Raw genomic sequence first — 21,094 nt, forward strand, 5'->3', positions numbered from 1 at the left:
CTCTACTGTTTCCATTGTGCAAGAGATTTATCCTGATACGCTTTAGCCCTGGGCGCTGTGCGTCCCCCAGCATGTTCAGGTTAGTGCAAATGTTCTTTGTGCTGGCTTTAGTTGTAACAGCGTACAGCATGTGCTGCAGCAGTATACATATTTAAACAGGCTGTTCCTTTACAAGCACATGTTCAAAAGATTTCATCTAATCAAATTTTAAATAGGAAATTACTTGTCTGACTTCACATCAGAAAGCTATTCCTTTCCCTACTGCTTCAGATTGGATTATTAGGACTTCGCTACTAAATGGTCAGCGGTGTGTCTGAGTCACCAGTCTTAATTTGGGGCTATAAATATCAGATGATGATTTATTACTTGGCAGTTTCAATACTGCAATGGCAAAATCTCTTTAATCTCTTTAATTTGAGATGAATGGCAAACAGTTTTGAAAGCTGAGAATTTCTGAGGTTCTCTGTGCAAATAATGGCAAAGCCCTGGGCACGCACAATGTGGAATCTCCCCCCACACCTCCCATCAACTGATTTCAATGTACCTACTTCCTAGCCATTCAAAGCGGGGTTCATTGCCCATACTGGTCTAGTCCTCCTTATCTTTGTGAATCAACTGCTAACTGTGGACAACAATTCCATGGTAAATGGGCTAAAACTGGGATTTTGAGAATGCTTAATGATTTTTACAACTAAATTGAATAAAGTTTGAAAGAGTAGTTATTACCCTCAGAGGCCACCTGGATCATCACTGTTTAACATTCATGCTTCATCTGGACTTCAGATGAGAGTTTATGATCTGCAGAGTGCCCGAAATCATACTATCTGCTTGTTCAAAAGTAGATGTTTGCTCACCAGAAAATACAGTTATTGCTTTCACCTCTTCCAAAATGCTAATTACGTTTCTTCTCAACAGCACCAGACAACTGGGTCTCACCCCCTTCTGGGGAATGCTGCTACCCAGGTTGCTTGTGCAAGACAGGTTTGCTTGTGCAAATCTGATCTAGATCAAGAACGTGCATCCTCCCGGAAAGCGTTAAAATAGGAAATGGACTTAAATCTTGCTGAAGCAAAGACTAGTTTGCAAACTTGACAGGAGTGTTCTTTTTGAAGATGAACAAACTCTAATGTGATGCAAGATACCCGAAGAGATTAAAAAAATTTAAAAAAATCTCTTAATTTCAAAATATCATTTAATCATATTCAAAATTTAGTTGGTTCCTTATGGTATTTTATTTCAGAAACAATGCAAATTTGGCTTGACAAACTATTAGACATTCACAGAAGAACAAGCACAATAAGGGGGGTAGAGAGACTGATTAAAGATGACAGCCTAAAGAATGTTAGAAAATCGGTTTAAATCCTAAAAGACAGGAAGATAAGGACAGAAAACATTTTCTGATTGCGATATTCAGGAACCTGAGCTAGGAATAGAAATGTAATTCAGAAAAAGAAAAGCTTCTGATATGAATATACACGAGGGGCAATTAATTGAGGCAAATGGGGGTAAGCAGACTAAAAACAGTATTAGAAGAGGCACTTCTGAAAGGTGTCAACTGTCCTGTCCATTCTGGAAAATGTTAAATTTCAGGGAAACATTATTTAAATGCTTTCAGGATTGAAGGACAGAAATAAACACTCTTAAAATCCAGTAGACAGGAGACACTGTGGGATAAATCAGATGCAAAATCATCTGCAGGGGAATAATGTGCCTAATCTTTGAACTCTTTTCAAGGAAGGCATTTAACCACATGCAAGATGATCAGCTGGTTGAAGTTATTATAAGTACCCTGATCTCAAAGCAGCCAGATCTAGCCCTATAAAGTCATGATCCTGTTGATACGTCACATACTTCACCCTGAAGTTCTGTTGTTCTTGTAGTAAATCGAGTACAGAGCACAGAGCATTTGTACTGTGCTGTTACTGTAAAACTAAACTGTGCTTTCTTTCAGGGTATTGTTTTGATCCTAAATTTCTCAGCTGAGACATTCTGATGGCATATCTGTTGGCTTCAGGCACAACAGCACTCTTTAAAGGAGTATTATTATCCCTTAAAATGGACAATCAAGGAATAGAAAACCTCAAAATATGTACCTGGTGTACTCGAGGCATTTTCTCCCTAAAAGCAGACAAAACACCCCCAAGAAATACTGGACCAAGAGAAGGAGAGAGGAAAAACAAACCAAAGCAATTCTTTTCCTCCTTTAAAAGAACAGCGCCTGCTTTGGCTGTCCTCATGAATCATAAAACAGGGAAAGGTGGCAGCAGGGAGAAACAGAAACTGGATTTTTATTTGTCAGTGACTTTCAGTTCTACATCCACTGACAAACAGCTGCACTACCTGCCTTTCACTTGTTGTATGCAATGAGAGATGACAGAGGGGTTCTTAGAGCATTTAAGGTTGCAGTAATTCATAACGTTACCTGAATTAACCTGGAATAATTTACCTTTGGAATAAACAAAATCCTAAGTTTGCTTTTACTATCTTCCTTCTGTGGAGATACGCGGGTTGTTTTCCTCCAGATATCCCCAAGTGCAAACGTGTTGCTTCTCACAGCCAGATCTCTGCATATTCCTAAAACCTGAACCCAAAGTAGCACGACGAATGCTTCAAACCCGCGTGGGGTTTAAAAGGCACAGCAATTCCCTGCATTGAGTTCCTTACTCTCCTGCTTTCACCGGAGGGCAGGCAAGGGCTCGGGAGAGGAAAGGTAGGCGGGGGTGCAGCACGTGGAGCGGGCACTAACGCCACGGTCACTGAGCTCTGACAGGTAAGTGTTCCCTTGTGTGGCATGGAGACTAACTCGCAGGTGAACGTTTTCCTTAGGCTTGCAGGATTGTTTCGATAACTTACAGCGTAATGGCATTAGCATTTTAAACTGAGCTTCCATTAAGTTATACAAGTTATCTATTTTGAAGTAATTTGAAGGACCTTTCATTGTTAACTCCTCTTAATTAATTTTGGCTTTATGGTGTTTTGGGGGCAAATTGCCTTAGCCTTCACATTTATCCTATCGCTACTTGGCGTGACCGAGATATTACAGCTCTTAAGTGAATTTCTTGTCAGAGGGATCTAAATCACACAGCTCACGAGAGTTACTTGAGGAGGATTGGTTTTACTCTCCATTTAGCTTGGCCTCTAAACTCCGCGTGCCAGCCTGATGCTTGCAAATGACTTTCACAGAAGTCGGCATTATGAGTTGGGGGTCAAAGTATCTATCTGCAGACCACTCTTGGCCTGAAGCAAGAAGTATGTTCAGCTTCATGCGTTTAAGTCAATTTTTCTTGGAAGCTTGCGTCTCTCATAGTTTTAGCCATCACATATCAAGTTGCTTCTTTTCATTCATGCTCTTCATCTGACTATGTTGTCCCTGTTTGGGGCCATTCAGGTTTGTGATATTTTTTGTTTAAAAAAAGTCCATTTTATTAAAACATGTGAGCAATGCTGGTGAGCGGGAATTCATTGGAAAATCTGATGAATGAGTTTTCAGTTTAGGGCTGTTTTCAAAACACATCTCAGAAATGTATGTAAACATCACATTGCTCCTGTGGAAAGTAACTAGATAAAACATTGCTGACAAAGTTAGTAAAAATTGTTCTGCTGTAATAAGTGTGTTCAAAGGACACAGATTACTGGTAACATTTCTAATAGAAAATTGGTAAAAGCATGTTACCCTTCAGTGATCTACAATGCAGTCTCTGATGACCCCTTATACAGAACTACTGCAAACAGTTAAGCCCCAAATGTCTTTATCTTGATCTCTCCAATGTTTAATTTCCCCTTATGGAACAGCACACTGGAAGGCTTTATACCCTCAGCAACTAAAACGCTTTTACCTTTTAATTTTGTCTAAACAGTGCTAAAATGATGAAAAATATGCTGTAATTTACATTTCTCTGGTGAAATGGTAAAGTTACATTTCCCCGATTACCTTTTCACCAAAGTTGTTCAGAGAGTCGCCGAGCTGGCACTCGGTCTGCTATTCCTCTAGCTAGGGTTGTGGTTAGCATTAGGAGAAGTTCCTACAGGGGATGTGTTTATCTGCTCATGCAGAAAGTCATTTATACAACTTGGCAAAAACTCCTGTCTTGTATGGATCCGAGCAGGAGAGCTGGTGGCGCTGGGAACTCTCTCACCTCAGGTCCAGGAGTGAAAATCTGAAGGAACTGAAATCCCTTCCCTTTACCCCTCAAACTGTCATGTAAATGCTGAGGTTGAGGAAGGATTAGGAATGATTATACTCTTCTCATATGCATTTCAGTTTAAATTATACTGTGTAATGAAGGACACTAAACTGACACATAATACCTTATCCCTGTGTTGGTGGATTATAAAAGAGATTTAATCAGGGCCAGAGAGGTGGGGAAACCTTTTTCTTTCTTCCTATCCCCTTCTCAGAAGCCCCCTCTCTGATCTGACCCCATTTGCAAAGAACAGAGCCTGCAGGGAATGTCACTGTCCCCAGAGAAACACTTAGCAAAGCGCGCCCGTGAGAGAACACTGTGACAACACCATGAGTCCAAAGCAACTCATCTCAGGATCAGATCCTATTTCAGGTAGCATTAATCAACATCTGTACTTTTCACCCTGATTATTTAGGTTTCTTTCGTCATCTTTGCTCCCATGTCTCTTCCCAAACTGTATCTCTACAACAGAAGCCAAAGCCAGAAACGTGCAGCTGTGGAACTACCACCGCCTGCTTCTGCCCAGACATGCTGAAGGCTCTCGGGCAGGGTTTGCTTACGCTCCTCCTGACAGAGGCTCATCTCTATCTACCACCCCACATGACAAATATAAGGCTTTAAAACCACTAAGTTTTCTTAAAAATCACCCTTATATAAGGCCTTAATTGTTACTATGCCCTTTTGTGGATAGAATAAGGCATTTACATTAAGGGCAATAAAGGAGTTTATAGGCTCTCTAAAAACGGAGCTGGAGATAAAATGTCTTGTGCAACGAAGGACGTAGACAAATGGCTATGCAAGGCAGAGAGATGGGGATGAGCCATGATGGAGAGTTTCTCTAGGCAGGAAGATGGGAGACACTGAAAATGCAGTATTTCTGTGAGCTAGGATCATCTGCGAGGAAAATGAAGACATGTGGTGATGAGAAGCTGATGAGCATGACTGTCTGCCAGCAGATATTGTGATCTCAGAATATTGATGTTTTGTACTAATAATTACAAAATCAGCAGCTGTACAATTACATATTTGGATAAATACAAGTGTAAGTGCATCCTGTAGCATGGTGAATGGAAATGAAGTATGATTAAAATGACAGCTCATACAGTAATACTGATGCCTAGAAAAGACAGACAAGCAGGAGAACGATAACATAATAAAGGATAAAAGAATCTTGATATTCAAAAAGAAAAAACTGATAATGAAAACATTTATGAGCAGTGAGAAAAATACATTAACTTTCCATAGCTGTTGAGAGCAGAAACAGATCAGACAGAAGACATTAAGAAAAAAAGAGAATTTACTTGTCTGCACTTACAAAGGCATTCTGGGGCAAAAAAATATCCTTCTCATATGCCCTGAAGAAGAAATCTAAACCAGGATAATCTCTTCTGATTCTCTTTCTAGACCAGAAAGGTGCACTGAAGCTGTGGAATGTCTAAACAGCCAAGAAGAAAGCCAAAGTTTGGAATCATGTCATCTGAATGTGCTAACAAAGTAAATTTGTTATATGGTCCCACTCGGGCACTAAAGTGTGAAAATAAGCAGGATATTCGACTGAGAGAGATGTCTGAAATCAGAAAACTCCTATTAAAGGGAGGGAGCTTTATTAAAGAATTGGAAAGAGGCACAGAAGAAAACTGTTACTAGGATTAGATAAGCATTTGGCAAAAATCACAGTAATAAAGCACATTTGACACATAGTCATGTTCAAAGTCTGGCTGGGATGTCACAGGGTGGGTTTGTTTATTGAATGCCTGCACCAACAGAAATGATTTTAAAGTATTGTTTAAAATCTGCTGTGCCTAAGGGTCAGTGCTTCTTGTTATTCCATGGAAACCCACTGCATTTGGGACGGGAACGAAGCAGAAGCCCATCTCTCTGTGGAGCAGGCAGCCACCTAGGGAAAAGGTAAAATCCATGTCTCTGTTTCCCAACACCCTAAAGTTTCAAGGCACGTCAGAAGGAACAGGGTTAATATATGCCCCATCTGAAGGATGAGGGTTTTGACCCGTATATAGATCATACCCACAGAGGGGTGAATCTGGTGCAGAGACTGCAGGTCATGTACACCAGACATTTTGGCTTTGTCTATTCTGCTCAGCGGAGGATGGACCCAAGGACTGCCTAAAATGTACATTCTCCTTACCCCGTGCTCTTTGTCCGCCTTGCCAGCAAGGGGACAGCTGTCGCCCAGCCCTAGCTACATTCCCTATGACTTTGCACAGTATTGTAGCAGGCTCCTCTACGAAGAAGCTTGGATTAATTTCTGTCGTACATGGACTAAGCGAAACATACAGCTTCCTATCAAGTACAGTGATCCATGCTAGGGAGCAAGCCCAGGAATACCCGTGTCCTCCCCATCCGCAGATGGGTGTGCACATGGACCCAAGACAAGAGGTGGTGTCAGCACAAGCTTTCTTCAACATACTGCTCCACAACTCGCACAAAGCTTAGAGCTCCATACAGGTGACTTTGGCCCTGCACTAAAGCCAGGTCCTTGCCTGTGGTCTAAACATTTCCTCTAAACTTTGTTTAATGGCTAATCACCTGATGATTTCCATGAACAGAGATCTAATGTTGGTTGTCACTGCTTGGGTGGGGCCTCCTCACAACATACAGCTGTGCAGCACAGCTGGGAACAGGAAATCCCCCGCACTAACTTCCTTCCCACTTTTCACTGAACAGACAAACATTTTTCCTTTTCTCTGAACAGCAGAGAGGCAGGACACAAGGTGAATTTGTTGCTGTTGTGTCTTTTCATGAATGGCAGGGTGCTAATCCCTCTCCTAGTAAATATTCCTGTGGCTCGATGCCGCAGGGCACTGAGCAATCCCTGCTCTTCTCCACACCACCACGACCCTTCGTGGCCCAGTAAGGGTTTAAGAAGAATTACTTACATCAGTGGACTCACTTTGTGACCAAAGTTCATGTAAGACTACGCTTACGTGAGCACGCAGTGCTAAGCAAGGTTCAAACCGCGATGCTGCTTTGCCCTTCTGCCTAGAAACCTGCAGGACTGAAGCGGTACAAAGTCCCCATCCACGCTCAAGACTGATATGGCTTGCTTTCCTCTTCTTAAATCTCTCCTAACAAAGCTTTGTTCAAAGATGATTAACACATGCTGTCATTAAAAAGTTGGTACTTGCCAACAAATAACACGTGGGTCTGCTTGAGAAACAGCGCTGCTTCCACAGCTTTCCCCAAGAAGAGATACTTGTGGTAATTGGTAAGGCCTGTGAGAATATGACATTTAAAGTATCTTCTACCATACATAATTTCCTAAGAGAACACTGGTTTCCTGAGAATTTATCTTGTTTGTATGAAATCATTTGGATAAACCCACATGATACAGAATAGATAAGTAAGCCTGTTATGATTAAAGGAGTAAGTGGTGATCTTTGTAGATAACGAATTTGGTGAGCAAAGACTTATTTGTAACAAAAGTAAACAAAAAAGCAGCACTAAATAATAGCCACATACCTTAATGGAAGACATAAAATAAAATTATTAACTGATAAGCACAAATGATTCTCAAAGACTAGAAGGTGACAAGTAAAAGGACCGGACTTTACTGTCCATTGCAAGATGAGCTGAAATACGCAGACAGCAATCCCCAGCCAAAACAAGGGGGAAAGGCTGCGTGTGCACAATGGACCCGGCTGGAATCTACAAGCGCAGAATCACTTCTGTGTTTACCTACCTGGTACACGCTGAAATGTAAAACCTGGGAGCCAGGCCCTCTGTTAGCAAGTTGGAAAAGCAGACTGGGGAGACGGCAATGTACCCCGTCCGGGAGATCTTTTAGCAGTTATGAACAGAAATGTTTTGTAGATGGTAACCTAGACGTTGATCAAACTCCTGGCAATTTATTGTTAATGAAAAGGTAATATTTTTTCTGGGAGGTGGAAAGGAATGAGCTTTCAGTAGGTTTTCAGAAACAATTTAAAAGCAATTTGAGTCTTTTGCAATGCTCTCAACACATAAATTGTAAATATCATTTTCATGTAGGTTTCAAATAAATGGCAGATGTAGTACTATTTTACTACATTCTAAATTCAGCATTTTAGAGGTTGATATTGAAATCCTTTCCGCTCTTTTCCCTTTTCCATGGACCTGTTGTTAAAAACATGACTGCTGTGCCAAAAAGCCCATGTTTTGAAAGGCTTTTATTCCTTTTTTCTTCCTTTTGTTCCACTGTATGACTCCATACAACAACATGCACTGATGAGATCGGTGGCATTTTATAGCTATCGTTTATGTCTCATCCAAACCTGCTGTTGTCAGTAAGAATATTCCCACTGACTTTACTAAGCTTCAAATCAGGGGTTGATTTGGGACTTAGCTTTAGCCTTAATTCACCTCTCAATTCACCGTGTACTTCAAGCAACCAAGGAATAGTCAATGTTGTCATGTTCCACTTCTACAAAACAATGGTTAGAGGTACTTGACAGGTTTTAAGTTTAGGAAATACAGGAACTTCACAGGCTGTACAATTAGAAACACCATCTTACAGATATGCAGCAAGAGGAAATTCAACTAATCTGATGTTTGTTTATTTCTTTAACATTCTATTAAAGCAAAGAAGCTCTATAATGAGATTACTGCATTTTATCTCTTAATTGTATCCAGATATGCAAAACAGATTTACTGCTAGTGGCTTGTATAGTGTACAATATTTTAAAGCTAATTATGAACAGCATTACTATTGTCACACAATGAAATACTTATTCTTACTGTTTTGAATTAATACCATTTTCTAAAATTAATGTAATTACCTTTTTAATTGGATTTAAACCCTACTAAATTCTGAAACATATAGTTACACAAATATAACTCTCTTAAATCCAGGATGATATCACAGCATAAGATGTGTTAATTAAATAGATTGCAAATACAGAGAAAAAAAAGAGACATCGAGTAGTTTTCCATTCTTAAAGGCAGCTGTAAGTCAAGTCTTGAAAGTATTCAAGATTTTATTTCTGAACACCTGAAATCTGCCATTGTCTGTGTGAGCATGCATGCACATCCTCCTCAAACAGGGTATTAATAGTTTAATTGTTCACTGACGGGTAGTTAGCACCTGGCTTTTGTTTGTATTATTCCACACAGAGAGGAAAGCATATGAAAGTATTTACCCTCAAAAATCCCCAGGGCCCAAAACATCTAGCAGTCTTTTCATTGCTTATGTATATAATACAATTAAAAAAAGTTAAGGAAATAGTTTTAAAATAACATTGTATCAAAGCTGTTCTTTTCAAAAACATCGGTGAAAATCAATGGTGAAAATCATGGTGAAAATCTCTACTTGATCTATTAGTTGCAATTACTTAATACTTTTTAAAAAATACTGTCCCTTTGTGATAATACCTCATATATCTTGATCATACAGCTTGTCAACACAAATTAAACTTCAGGTATTTATAACCCGGGACTGCAGACTAAATCTAACATTTTGCACAAGTTTCAAAGTACATGTTAAAGCTCGGTTTTCCTGAAGAAATATTCTTAATAGGAACAACGGAAGTCTTGGCTACAGACTAATCACAGCTTGTGCAAGTCTTACTTGACTATGGGATCCCTTTTCCCACTCTCCATTTAGCGGTAAAGGGACGAGGAAGAGGCACTTGTTTATCTCAGCAGAACGAAGCAGCAGTTTAAAACTTACCTGAGTTCCAGCCATCTTAATGAGCATTATTTGTCAGCACTATTACACCTGTATTTCATATACTTGCACATCCAAACCAAATTATATTTATACACACTATGGTAATTAAAGCAGTTACATTTTGATGAGCCGAAATGAATCAGAACTTCCAGATAAGATAAACCAATACTATCAAGTATTTAGAAACATCTTTCTTCTTATTGACTTACTATAATAAGGACTTAACTACATATTAAATTGCCAGTATTTTGATGGAAGTTGTTAGATTCTGATGCCGATTCACCATTTGATGACCTATTATCCAAGTAATTTCATGAATAAATAATGCATATCTGAGACTGTCAAGAAATTTTATTTAACCAGCAGCTCACCACTAGAAAAAAACACAATACTTCATGTGTTTTTTCAAGAATATATACTTTCAGCCAACTCTGTTTGGATCGTCATTGAGTATCATTATGCAACAAATAAATATTTATGTTAACACTTAGCACAGTCTATAAGGACATTAATTTTCTATTTATTTGAAGAGCCTACATTATCTAGGAAGGCTTTTCCAGTATTTCTATGATCTAGATTTCACTGCAGATATTATTCACTCTAAATTTAAGTCTTTTATCTGCACGCCAAGTGTTAAATTATATTGGGTTACTGTCTGTATCATTCTATTTTTACTGCAGCTCTTCACAGATTAAGATTCAAATCCTTTGAATTTAGTAGGATTTTGACAGTAATTCAAGCAGTGCAAGTCTTAGCTCTGTCCACCTAATTGTGACACTTATGAATTTCTAAGCTCTGTATGTGCCTATAGAAACTGTATTTACCTGCTGTGTGAATCCTGTCACCGGATCCTTGACAGCCATCCTCATCATCGCAATCCCCGCTTGACTCCATCTCTTCACTTCTTCCACCCCCACTGCCAGCATCTCGGGAAGCCCATCTTTCCAGTTTTAATTTTGCCTTCTCAGCATCCAGCTAAAATGGAAGAAGCAAAAACCCAACAATGGTCAGAATATTTACACAGTTCCTACCTCTGGTGACCAAACTGGATGTATAAAGCAACAAGCACTTTCTCATGCGCTTTCAAGAACAGCTCCTCAAGTTGGAGGTTGATTCTGGCAGTGACATCCAAATATTTTGGAATAACAGACTATACCATCAAATTTTGTCCACCACAGATGACCAGGGACACTTATCACCAAACTTTTAATTGAAAACACCACATCTACCAATATCATCACAGGGAGTTCCAGTCCTGCAGCTTTTCCTCTTGCAAACCACAGTTTGCAAATCACTGGTTAATGATGGTACACTCTGCCAACTGAGTACTTATTTTTGGTTATTTACAACTGAAGACCACAATATACTTGACAACCTTTGAAGAGTTGAGGGTATTTGCTACTTTTCATTATGGGCTTGGTCACTTGGAATCCTTGGCCTCTGGATATGATTTTTAAGATGGTGTCATGTAAGATGCAGGTACCAACTGCAAGTTCTTCATTAAATTTCATTTGAAATATATTTCTTGGACCAAGTATAGAATAAGAAAGCCTTTTCTAAAATAAATCTAAACTTATCATACTAGCTCACACTTGCTATAACAACATATTTATTCCCCAAACTCATCTTTTGGAGCTTTAGATAACTCTCCTTCTGTCATCGTGAACAGTTGCCTACTATTAGTCCGGTGGGAATAAATGATTTTTCAGTTCACTGGTAGTTCCAAAAAATGAAAACTACCATTTCATTTTCAGTGAATCTAAACCCAGCCTATCCAGGAACAACAAAACAAGCAATACTTGGAAAGAAATGAAGTACCTGCCTTAGACTAACATTCTGTTAGAAGGCATTTGTCAAGGAAGGAGGATTAGGAGAAACTTGAACCTGTCCCCCACACTTGAGAGGAGCACGGGCTCGCTGAGCTACATGGCACCTCTCCTGTTGGAGCTGTGCCATTTTTGTACAGCATTTCAGAACCAAGGTGCTCCACGTTCCTCAGTGGCCACCCTCCCCTCAACAGCTTGTATTTGTGGTTGCTTGCGCAAAGGACACTTCAGGGTATCGGAGAAGGTGGGACAGCTTCTGCAGAGAGAAGCCCCAACAGCTCAGCTTCCCCTACAGCCAAGTGACAGGGAAATACCCTGACTCAGAGTGGATTTTTTCACAACCTGGCTAATGTGCCCTGGTTACTATCAAGTTACCATTCCCCCACACCTCCTATCTCCATTTCGTGAGTGACTACCAATTTACTTTCTGAATCTTGTTGGAAAATTACAGTGGGGGGTGTTGGTTTTGCTTTTAAGTGATGGAAAGAGATGTTCCAGTATTTCTGATCATTTCTTTCACATAGCTGAAACTCAACCTACAATGCATAGGAACATTGTTTTGAAAAGGAGCGGCTTGTTTGTCTCCTTTTCGGAGTTACGAAAACCTTGTTCGTGTTAGCTCTGCTGGTATGGCATGACGAGCTTACGATTAAGACCTGTTATTCTAGTTACATGGAAATATTTTAACCAAATGGGAAGACTTTGTAATGCTTCTCAGAGCTGGTCAGATGCTGGACCTATCCAAGTATTTCCCCCCACAAAGTACTGCAGATCCATTTCAGGCTTTGTGATCTGTTTTATCCCAGAGGACTCTGATTATTCTTGGTACTGAGCAAAATGTATTTTGAAATGTAGCTACTTTGAAGATTCAAATACATTTCCCACTAAAAAGGAGGTGGGCTGGGAGCTGGGGGAGGAACTGGAGCACAGGGCTAATACAACTGTATTAACTGGGTTGAAAGGATGATGATGGATGCAGCAATTTCTCTGTAGTGGGAAGCTTTGTGTGATAGTCTCCTTCTTCTTCAGATACTGTGAGCTGCCGTCCTCCGCTCTGGGGCTGACAAATGCTTGGATCAGTGCAGCAGAGATCCTGTTCTACGGAACAACAGATGCCAATTTCTATATGGCAGAACTCAGGAAATTTTTCACCCTTTCACTAAAAAGATCTGTTTGCTCATTCTGAAGACACAAATAACTTCACACTGCAGTGGGAAGATCAGTAAGTGGGAGGAGAGGGTATGGACTCTAGTGGGGAAGCGCATTAAACACTGTCTAATTGTTACTGCATGACTGTTTTTTATAAACAAGTTGCTTAATGTTGAGCCTCATTATTCACAGGCATAAAGACTGATGTCATGGCAATACAAAACAACATTTTGTTAAACAATTGGAAAAATTTGCCTATGAGGGAGCAAAACAACTCAGTTCTTTCACAGATTTATTGTGTCCTGACCATATTAGAGAAGATTCATTCATTCTTAGCTATAATGCTTCAGAATGAAAAGAAATGGCTAAGTGGTGAACAGAACAGACACAAAATTTAATAAAGGCTTTTCATGATTGTTTGCCAGTCAAAGCAGAAACGTTTACTGCCTGTGAAGGTACTCCTCCTTTTCAAAAATTTGATTTCATTCAGTGCTCATGGCTCAATCCTGACCTCTGCTCAAAACAAGTAAATACTTGAACCAAATGTGCACCACCTGCTTGGACAAAGACCAAGAAACAAGCTCAGCTTTTCAACATGGTGCACTGCAGCATTTTGCAGACTTCTGGGTTCTTAGTGCCTTCCCCACAAAAAGATTAGCCGTAGCCCAGACCTGCATCTCCTGCCCATATTAATGAAGGTCTACCCAGCTCCTTCTTGGCCTCCCAGGACAGAGGGGCATCAAATTACACAGCATCCTTATATATGTGTCCAACATTACGACTGAAAGTCAACTCACGTGCAACCTACCAAATCCTTTCACTTTGTATACCCTTTCCCAACCTCTTCCAATGGCTTTTCCAGGAAAGAATTTTCTATCTGTGGCTACCGTTCACCTGGAATGATGAACCAGAGCCCAACGTTATGCAGAGATAATGTTTTTCCTATAAATAAGCCCATTCAGGAGACGAAATAGTGTAGCCACATTAGTGAGGAGCTCCACCCATGCAGTGCAGCCCTGCTGAGAAGGCTATGTCACCACTGCATAGTGACTTGTGATCCAGCACCGTTCTCTTTTTCAGATTTTGAAGGGACACATGTCCTTTGGCCACCACCTCATGACTTTAGTGAGATTGCTGGCTTAGTGCAATAGCAAAGTGTACACCAGCATCTCTCCATCTCCTGTTTTCACAGAATCATAGAAACCTTTCTCAAAGGCCTGTTACTGCACTGAAATAGCACAGACAGCATCAGGATGGACCTTGAAGGTGGAGCTTTAGAAGAAGATCATAATGAAAGACATAACCTTCACTTTTTATGATGCTCTGCTAGGTCCAGAAGATAGGTGTGGACAGGGAATGCCCTTAATGCTTTGTGGCTAGGGAACTGAGAGGTCTGCAAGAGAAGCCGTAGGTCTTATGAAGGTTCAAGGTCTCTTCAGAGACAGCCATGATATGCCAAAAAGCCTGAATAATTCTCCTAGCTGCTGCCACCAACCCCTAAAACTTTCAGCTTCCCCACAGATGGCTGTAGAGGGCCTCACAGTCCCTTGCCCATATTTATCAGTGGAGATCAGAGACTGGAGTCAGTAATGTCATTTCTATTACTGCTTATAAACCACTCTTAAACAAGCCTTATTTTGCTGACTTATACTCCGCCTGCTGATGCATACTGCCATCCAGCCATCTCTGGCAACTCTGCACAACAGTTCCAGCCTGGGAGTGTCTCCATGCTGAGAACTGACGCTTTGGTTAAACTACTGCAATGGATTTCAGGCTGGGCACTGGAGCTTGGACCTTTACTTTCACAAAGCAAAAGATACCTGCTGCTTAAGGTTCCAGAAAATACTGGAATCTTAACAGCTTAAAAATTAAGTCTTCAAGTTTTTGCACATCTGAAAGAAATTTTTTGGTTTTTACTTATGAAAAGGTTATATAAATAGATCAATAAGAATTGTACAGCCCAACTGAAAACCGACTGAAATCAGGAATTTTCCCAACTGCAGTAGGGTTTGGATCAGGTTCATAAACCTCTAAAGGGTTTTTGAGAAACTATATAGTCTTTCTGTGGGACAGCTTAGCATCTATATCTGAGTCAGCTGAAAGGTAAAAATCACACATTACTATTCAGCTCTGAGTCAGATACAGATGACCATCCTCATGCATTTTATTTATTCCAGCAAAGGTGCCAACCTTAAGTGACATTAAAAAAAAAAAGTTCTGCTGACACACAGTTTTACGGAGAAGAAAGAAGTCATACGAGAATGGTTGCTGTCTTTCTCCCCTATTAATACTTGATGATGTAGCACATGCATTCCCAGTCACATAAAAGAGCCCTTCAGACTTCAGAGGCTTCAAAGAGTATGTGACACACAACCCCTGAGCCTTCCACGATGAGTCTAACCCTGATTCGCACTCTGACCACAGATGTGTTAGAATATAAATTTATTCTCATGGTTTTTCATGAAGGCATGTTCCAGTTGAATACTTCCACACATTAATTAAATACGAACTGGTTAGCTCCATGAAAACTGTTCGATAAAAGTGCCAATTTCAATCCCTTTCATCGATTAGTCTATTTTCTGAGGGACAATATATGCATGTATATCTGAGGGGATGACTCCAAGCTGTAGGATAATGAACTAATTTCATCAGAAAATAGGTTTTAAAATTATATTTTGCACCACAGTTTCAGGCTTTTCAGGTCAGTGAACACAACAATGAAAATCTAAGCGAATACACTTTTTGAATAAAGCCACTTAAAAGTTGCGTACTTGGAATATTCAGAGACAAACCCCATACAATAATTGTTTCCTGAGGGATTTGTTAATTATTTTTCTATATGATGGATTGCAGTATGGATGCTTTTCCTCTCTGAAAAGACAGCTTTGAGGGGAAATCTGACTTTGTCCACTTGTCAGGTGAGCACACATCTTTCTTGCTGGTGTTTTCACAGTGATAAAAAAATGGCTGATTATATACTGTATTTAGAAATTGTAAGCTAAGCATGATCTTTTCTCAAGGTACTCACAAGCAGTTGCCTTTTAACAAGTGCTTTAGTGACATAAATATGATTTGCAGAGACAAAGCATTTTGCCAGCTTATGCACAAATAATGTGCAAAGCCTAATCTTGAAGAGAGTCATAAGTGACTCAATCCTTCCATTCATTTTTTTCAAAAATAAAAATAAAAAATCCTTTCTAAACCATTATTAGGTCAGAAATTACTACAACTGAAAAAAGACAATGCACTTTTGTTTTTAGCCTATCATATACATTTTTTGTTAGGGACTGACATAGTGCTTTAGGCATAAAGCTGCATTTTACTGGTGCCTTGTGACTGAGCAGATGTTCTGTCATTTCACAAAACAATAGCGACATAACAAATTTTAGACATAACTGCCATATATATGCTTATTCCAAGTGGGCCCTCTCCTTTGAGATAACATTTATGGTTAATTTTCCTCCACATATGCTCTTAGCTCCTTTTTAAAAACATTTGGCAGTTGCTTTTGCTTCTTCTTTTCACATTTAACTGGCATTCATATATTACAGCATAAATAAGCAAAATGAACTTATTTGTCTTGAACTTTGTCAGACATTTTCTTTAGTTTGTTCTTCCTTTGTCTGCATTTCATAGAAATCCAAGATGCCCAATGCATTATCCCCTTCTAGTTTCTTCAGAAAGTAGTACAAATCAAGGAGGTAGTAGCACTCAACTCTTAAATCCTTTTTGTTTAGCTAAAGAAAACAGACATCTAACCTTCTGGAGCAACTGACACCCTCAGAAGGTCTCCTTCTGCTGTATTTATTCAGATACTTACAATAACCTTTGCGTAACACATCTTGCTATACGAGTCACCTGTACATTATGAGACTAATTTAACCAAACAGCTATACATAATTTATGCAACATAGTTAAGGACTGACAATGGGTTTAGAATTTTATTCGCATCTCTCCCCACTAGACCTTTTCCAACTAGGGAACTGGACCAATACCGGTAGATTCCTTTGGTTTATGTTTTTCTCCCTAGCCTAAGCACCTTGCATTTACTTACACTGACATTTGTACCTCATGTCTATGCCAGTGCTCCTGGTATACATATATATATATATATATATAAACTGAAGGGGGAAGGCTTTCTTCAAGCATATGGAAACATGCCAAGCGCAAGCCTCAGACTGCTTGTGCCCACAAAGGGGGACTGACAGCCTCCTCTCCTCTGCCCCAGTGTATCTCCACTTGAGCTGTACACAGCATTCTGGAAGTTCGCTTTTCCCTTTCTGAATTTTTTTTTTTTTAAGCTTCTTTTGGTTTGTTTTACCACCAAGTTTCTCAGGTTGCCTGGAAGCATGTCCATAGTTGAAATGGCCCATGCCTAGAATAACCATGCCAGGGTTATTCTAACCTGTAACTATGCATGCATCTCTCCTTCTGTATTTGTTCAGTATATTGCAGCTCCCCAGTGAGCCAGCTTTCCAACAAATATCACAAATTTCTGGTTGAGAAATCAGAAAATCTTGCAAAGATGATGCAAAATATACACTGGAATGATGAGTGCAATTCCAGTACTTTACCCATCACCCAGATGTTGAAGCAGCCCCCTGCCCAGCCCCACCAGCATGGAGGCAAAAGTGCTGAGCTACAAGAGCAGCCCCATTGCCCCGTCGCCGTTCCTCACCTCCTCAGGAGGAAAGGCGCAGGCCTGGCACAACAGGCTCACAAGACTCCTGGTAGAAACACAGTGACCTAAGGATTCCTTAGGGTCACTATACGTACGGGGGAAATGACATACCTACTTCTAATGTGTTTTACGTGTTGCTTTTCATATTCTGCTTCAATCTAGAATTCTTTTGTTCAAAATATTTATTTGACCAACTCTCCTGCTGTGTTTCTGAGCATCTTCAGTACAAGCTGTACGTCTTTTGAGAAGGTTAGGACTTGCTTTCTGACTTTACCCATCTTTTCAAGCCAAAGAGGTGATGCAATTGGTGTTTGGTTTGGTTTGGTTTTTTCCTATTAAATCACTAAACTACTTTCTGAAACAGCATCTGTGTTCCTACAATGGATTTAGCTTCTTATGGTTTCTGTGGAAGCATAAGAACCTGCAACCAGTCCTTTATTTTCAATATGTAACTTTTTCTCCTAATATTATAGCCCTAACTTCTCCACACACACTTTCCAATCTTCTGTCCTAGAAGCTTTCTATTCACATAAGTCTGTCTTTAGCGGTGATTACTTTTTGTTCCCCTGGTTTATGCAGATTGACTCGTTACCCTCTTCCTCATATTTTTATTGCCAGACGACACACCAGATACTTAAGGATCCGCATTTTCATTTATCTTTAAATACTTTTCATTTCCCCTTGGTGTCCTTCCTCTAATCTGGCTGTTTCTCTCTGACTTCCGTATGGTCCACTGCAGATCCATACTCCACAGTAGAAAAGCTGAAAGCAATTATTTCTCTCTCAGTTGATTACTAATGTAATAGAATTATTTCAGCAGGAATCTAAGATGGCTTTTAGATTCACCTTGTTATACTGCAGCATTAATGCTTCTATTTTTGATGTTTATGGTTTCTGTTTTTCAACTGCTTATTAAAGGTGAGTATATTTCTAGAAGAGTGCTAGCACCATGATCAGCTTAATATTCACTGAATTAAATTACACAAGCTACATATGTTCTCATATTTACTGATTACACTGTGAAGAAGCAACAAGAATGTGCGCCCACAGAATCTTATCGCTATTAGCAAAAGCTTCATAATAACAGTTTGGGTAAACTGTCACCCAAAGAGTATTAATTATGAATGATGTAAAGTGAGCACAAATTTTAAAAGGCTTATTACAGTTAATAATGTGTTTTAACCAAGCACAACAGCTGTTTAAAGAGAATTAACGCAATTTGATTTGAATTCAGTAAGTCCAGTGGGTCAAGGAAGCAAGCTGGCACCTTTCCTTGATGTCATATCTTTAGTGTTGGGCTGTACTTTTTCAGTTATTACGGAATGCACCAAAGAAGATTTTTCTGCCCTGATGTCTAGCATGCTTAACTTAGACATATACCTTGGGTTAGTCCCTGCCACAGGCACGAATTTCACCTTTAGACAGTTAGCTTACTGTAGTCTTTTCCAAAAATAAAATCTGCTTTTTAAATTGCAGTACAACATGTAGTCTGAAAATAGAGCATATGGCTAAAAAACCTGTCGGTGTTATATTAAGACTTTCCACATCTTGTTAAAGAGAAAAAAAAAAAAAAGGTAAACAGTTGTAATAAAAACGTAAGGTAAACATTGTAACTGACTGGTGAAGAGTATGCAGAGGTTGCTTACAAAAGCTATTTGACCCTTCAAAATAGTTCATTTTTGGGACAGTGGCTGTTTGATACAACAGCCTCAGAGGCAGAGGGTTGCTGAGTGTGCCAGAAGGCACTTGGAATGACGGTGTCACCAGTTCTTGCAATGCAGCCCCTTGCAAGAACAACGGGGGCCGCAACATCTCTAGACGTGCGTGCATGGCACGTGTGCACATATTAGACGGATGACGGTGCCATCAGCAGTGGGAGCTGCACTTTTTTTTTTTTTTTTTTGCAACAATCACAATAATGCACTAGACCAGAAGGCATGAATCTCTGCAAGGGTAAGTGGCTGGGAGATGAACACACCGTGTCTGTGCCACACTGAGATACAAAGGCACGATGCCAGACCTGGCAAGCGTTGCCTCCTGGGCTCGCACAAAGAAGTCTGTTCCACATTGCTAACAACACTATTTCTCCATGCTTGGAAAGGAGGACCTGAGATTTAAGTGGGATAACTTTTGCAAGGGGTTAATAAAATGACCAGAAAAAATGAAGAGTCTTCTCTGAAAGACCCTGGCTTGCTTTTTTTCCTACCACAAAGATGACTGGGAGAATATGATTATTGTCTATAAATGTATTTAGCCTTCTCCTTAAATGTGAAGAGATCTCTGAGAATAAAACTAGCATAGAAATAAAAAGAGGGAAAACAAGCTTTTTAACTACCAGACTTAAGAGTTTTGGGAGGAGCCTCCCAAGAAGAAGATAGGGACAAAAATTCTCAAGCATTTTCAAGAACTGGCTGAATAAATTTGTGAGTAAAGTGGCACGTGATGTCAATACAAGATATTTCAGGTGGTCTCTTCCGGGCTTCCATCCTGTGTCTCTATACTCTGCTAGTTTCTAATATTAGAAAATTGATTTGTAAAATCAAAATCACAAACCAGGACCACTCCCATTAGCCATTAGGAGTATTATTTCCTTCCTTGTCTGATTTCTATATAGGAAAATTGTGTCCACATACCAAATTATGTCCTTTCTTTCCTCTAGGCTAAGAATGAAGCCTCTTAGCTGTGCCCAAAGTCAAAATGTGGCTCAAAAATGTATTAATTACTGCTGGGGCTTAACGTGGTTTACAAATGTCCTGTTTAACTAGGAGCTCTGACTCATCAGGTTTTGGACTTCTTATAATAGCCAAGAACCTTCTGTCTGATCAGACTTGGGAGGCATGAAATGAGAAGTGCCTGCAATCAGGAAGCTGGTCGCAGTCCATCAGCCCTAGAACGGCACCCTTCTGATAAGCTGCATGTTTTTATGGGTAAACAGTGGCCAATCTAAATTGTCTAAGGAACAGAGGCAACCTTTCTCCTTGCTTTGTACTCAGACAGCAATTATCGTTTTTATTTGCTGAAGGAAATGTTCATGACATGCTCCAGTGCATGTTAATTCTGTTTCATGTTCTTGGATAATTATCTGTTTTTGAGCTCTATGTCGGTAAAGATCATTTTCATAGTATGAAAAGTTTGACATTTCATTGGAAAGACTTGTGAACAATCAAAGCCTCTGATTATTTGGTAATGTTCAACGGAGCCAGGCTTTGGATTTGATGTTTCACGTTAAAACATGACAGAAGCAGCGGTCTGTTTAGTCTCCTCCACACTAAATCCCAGCAACTGAGCACTAAAATACAATATGGAACAAAATATGGAAAATATGGTAAGAAGACGGATAACGATGTTTGTCATCCATTTAACATGGGAGCTAAATCACAAATTACTTATTACGTAAGCTAACTAGCTTTAATAACGCCGCAACCCAAACCTACATTTAAAAACAATCACACTGTCTCAGTGCCACCAGACTTCTCTGAAATCTTGAATATCACATTTCTAAATGTGTTCTATTATTTAGAAGGTACCACATATGTACAGAAAAAGAAAGGATCGGAACCTATGCTGCTATGAATCAGCAAACTGAATT

At 39.7% G+C, this 21,094-nt stretch overlaps 1 protein-coding gene across 3 annotated transcripts in view; it reads right to left on the reverse strand.

Moving 5' to 3' along the window:
• Positions 1–21,094, reverse strand: part of LOC129209973 (glypican-5-like) — a 385,983-nt gene that overhangs the window by 88,720 nt on the left and 276,169 nt on the right. For all 3 annotated transcript variants that reach the window (XM_054835341.1, XM_054835339.1, XM_054835340.1), the window contains one exon: positions 10,674–10,824. In XM_054835341.1, the coding sequence (XP_054691316.1) occupies positions 10,674–10,824 (151 nt within the window). The remainder of the gene's footprint in view (positions 1–10,673; positions 10,825–21,094) is intronic.

The sequence above is a fragment of the Grus americana genome, chromosome 9 (assembly GCF_028858705.1).
Source record: "Grus americana isolate bGruAme1 chromosome 9, bGruAme1.mat, whole genome shotgun sequence".
Classification (NCBI taxonomy): Eukaryota; Metazoa; Chordata; class Aves; order Gruiformes; family Gruidae; genus Grus; species Grus americana.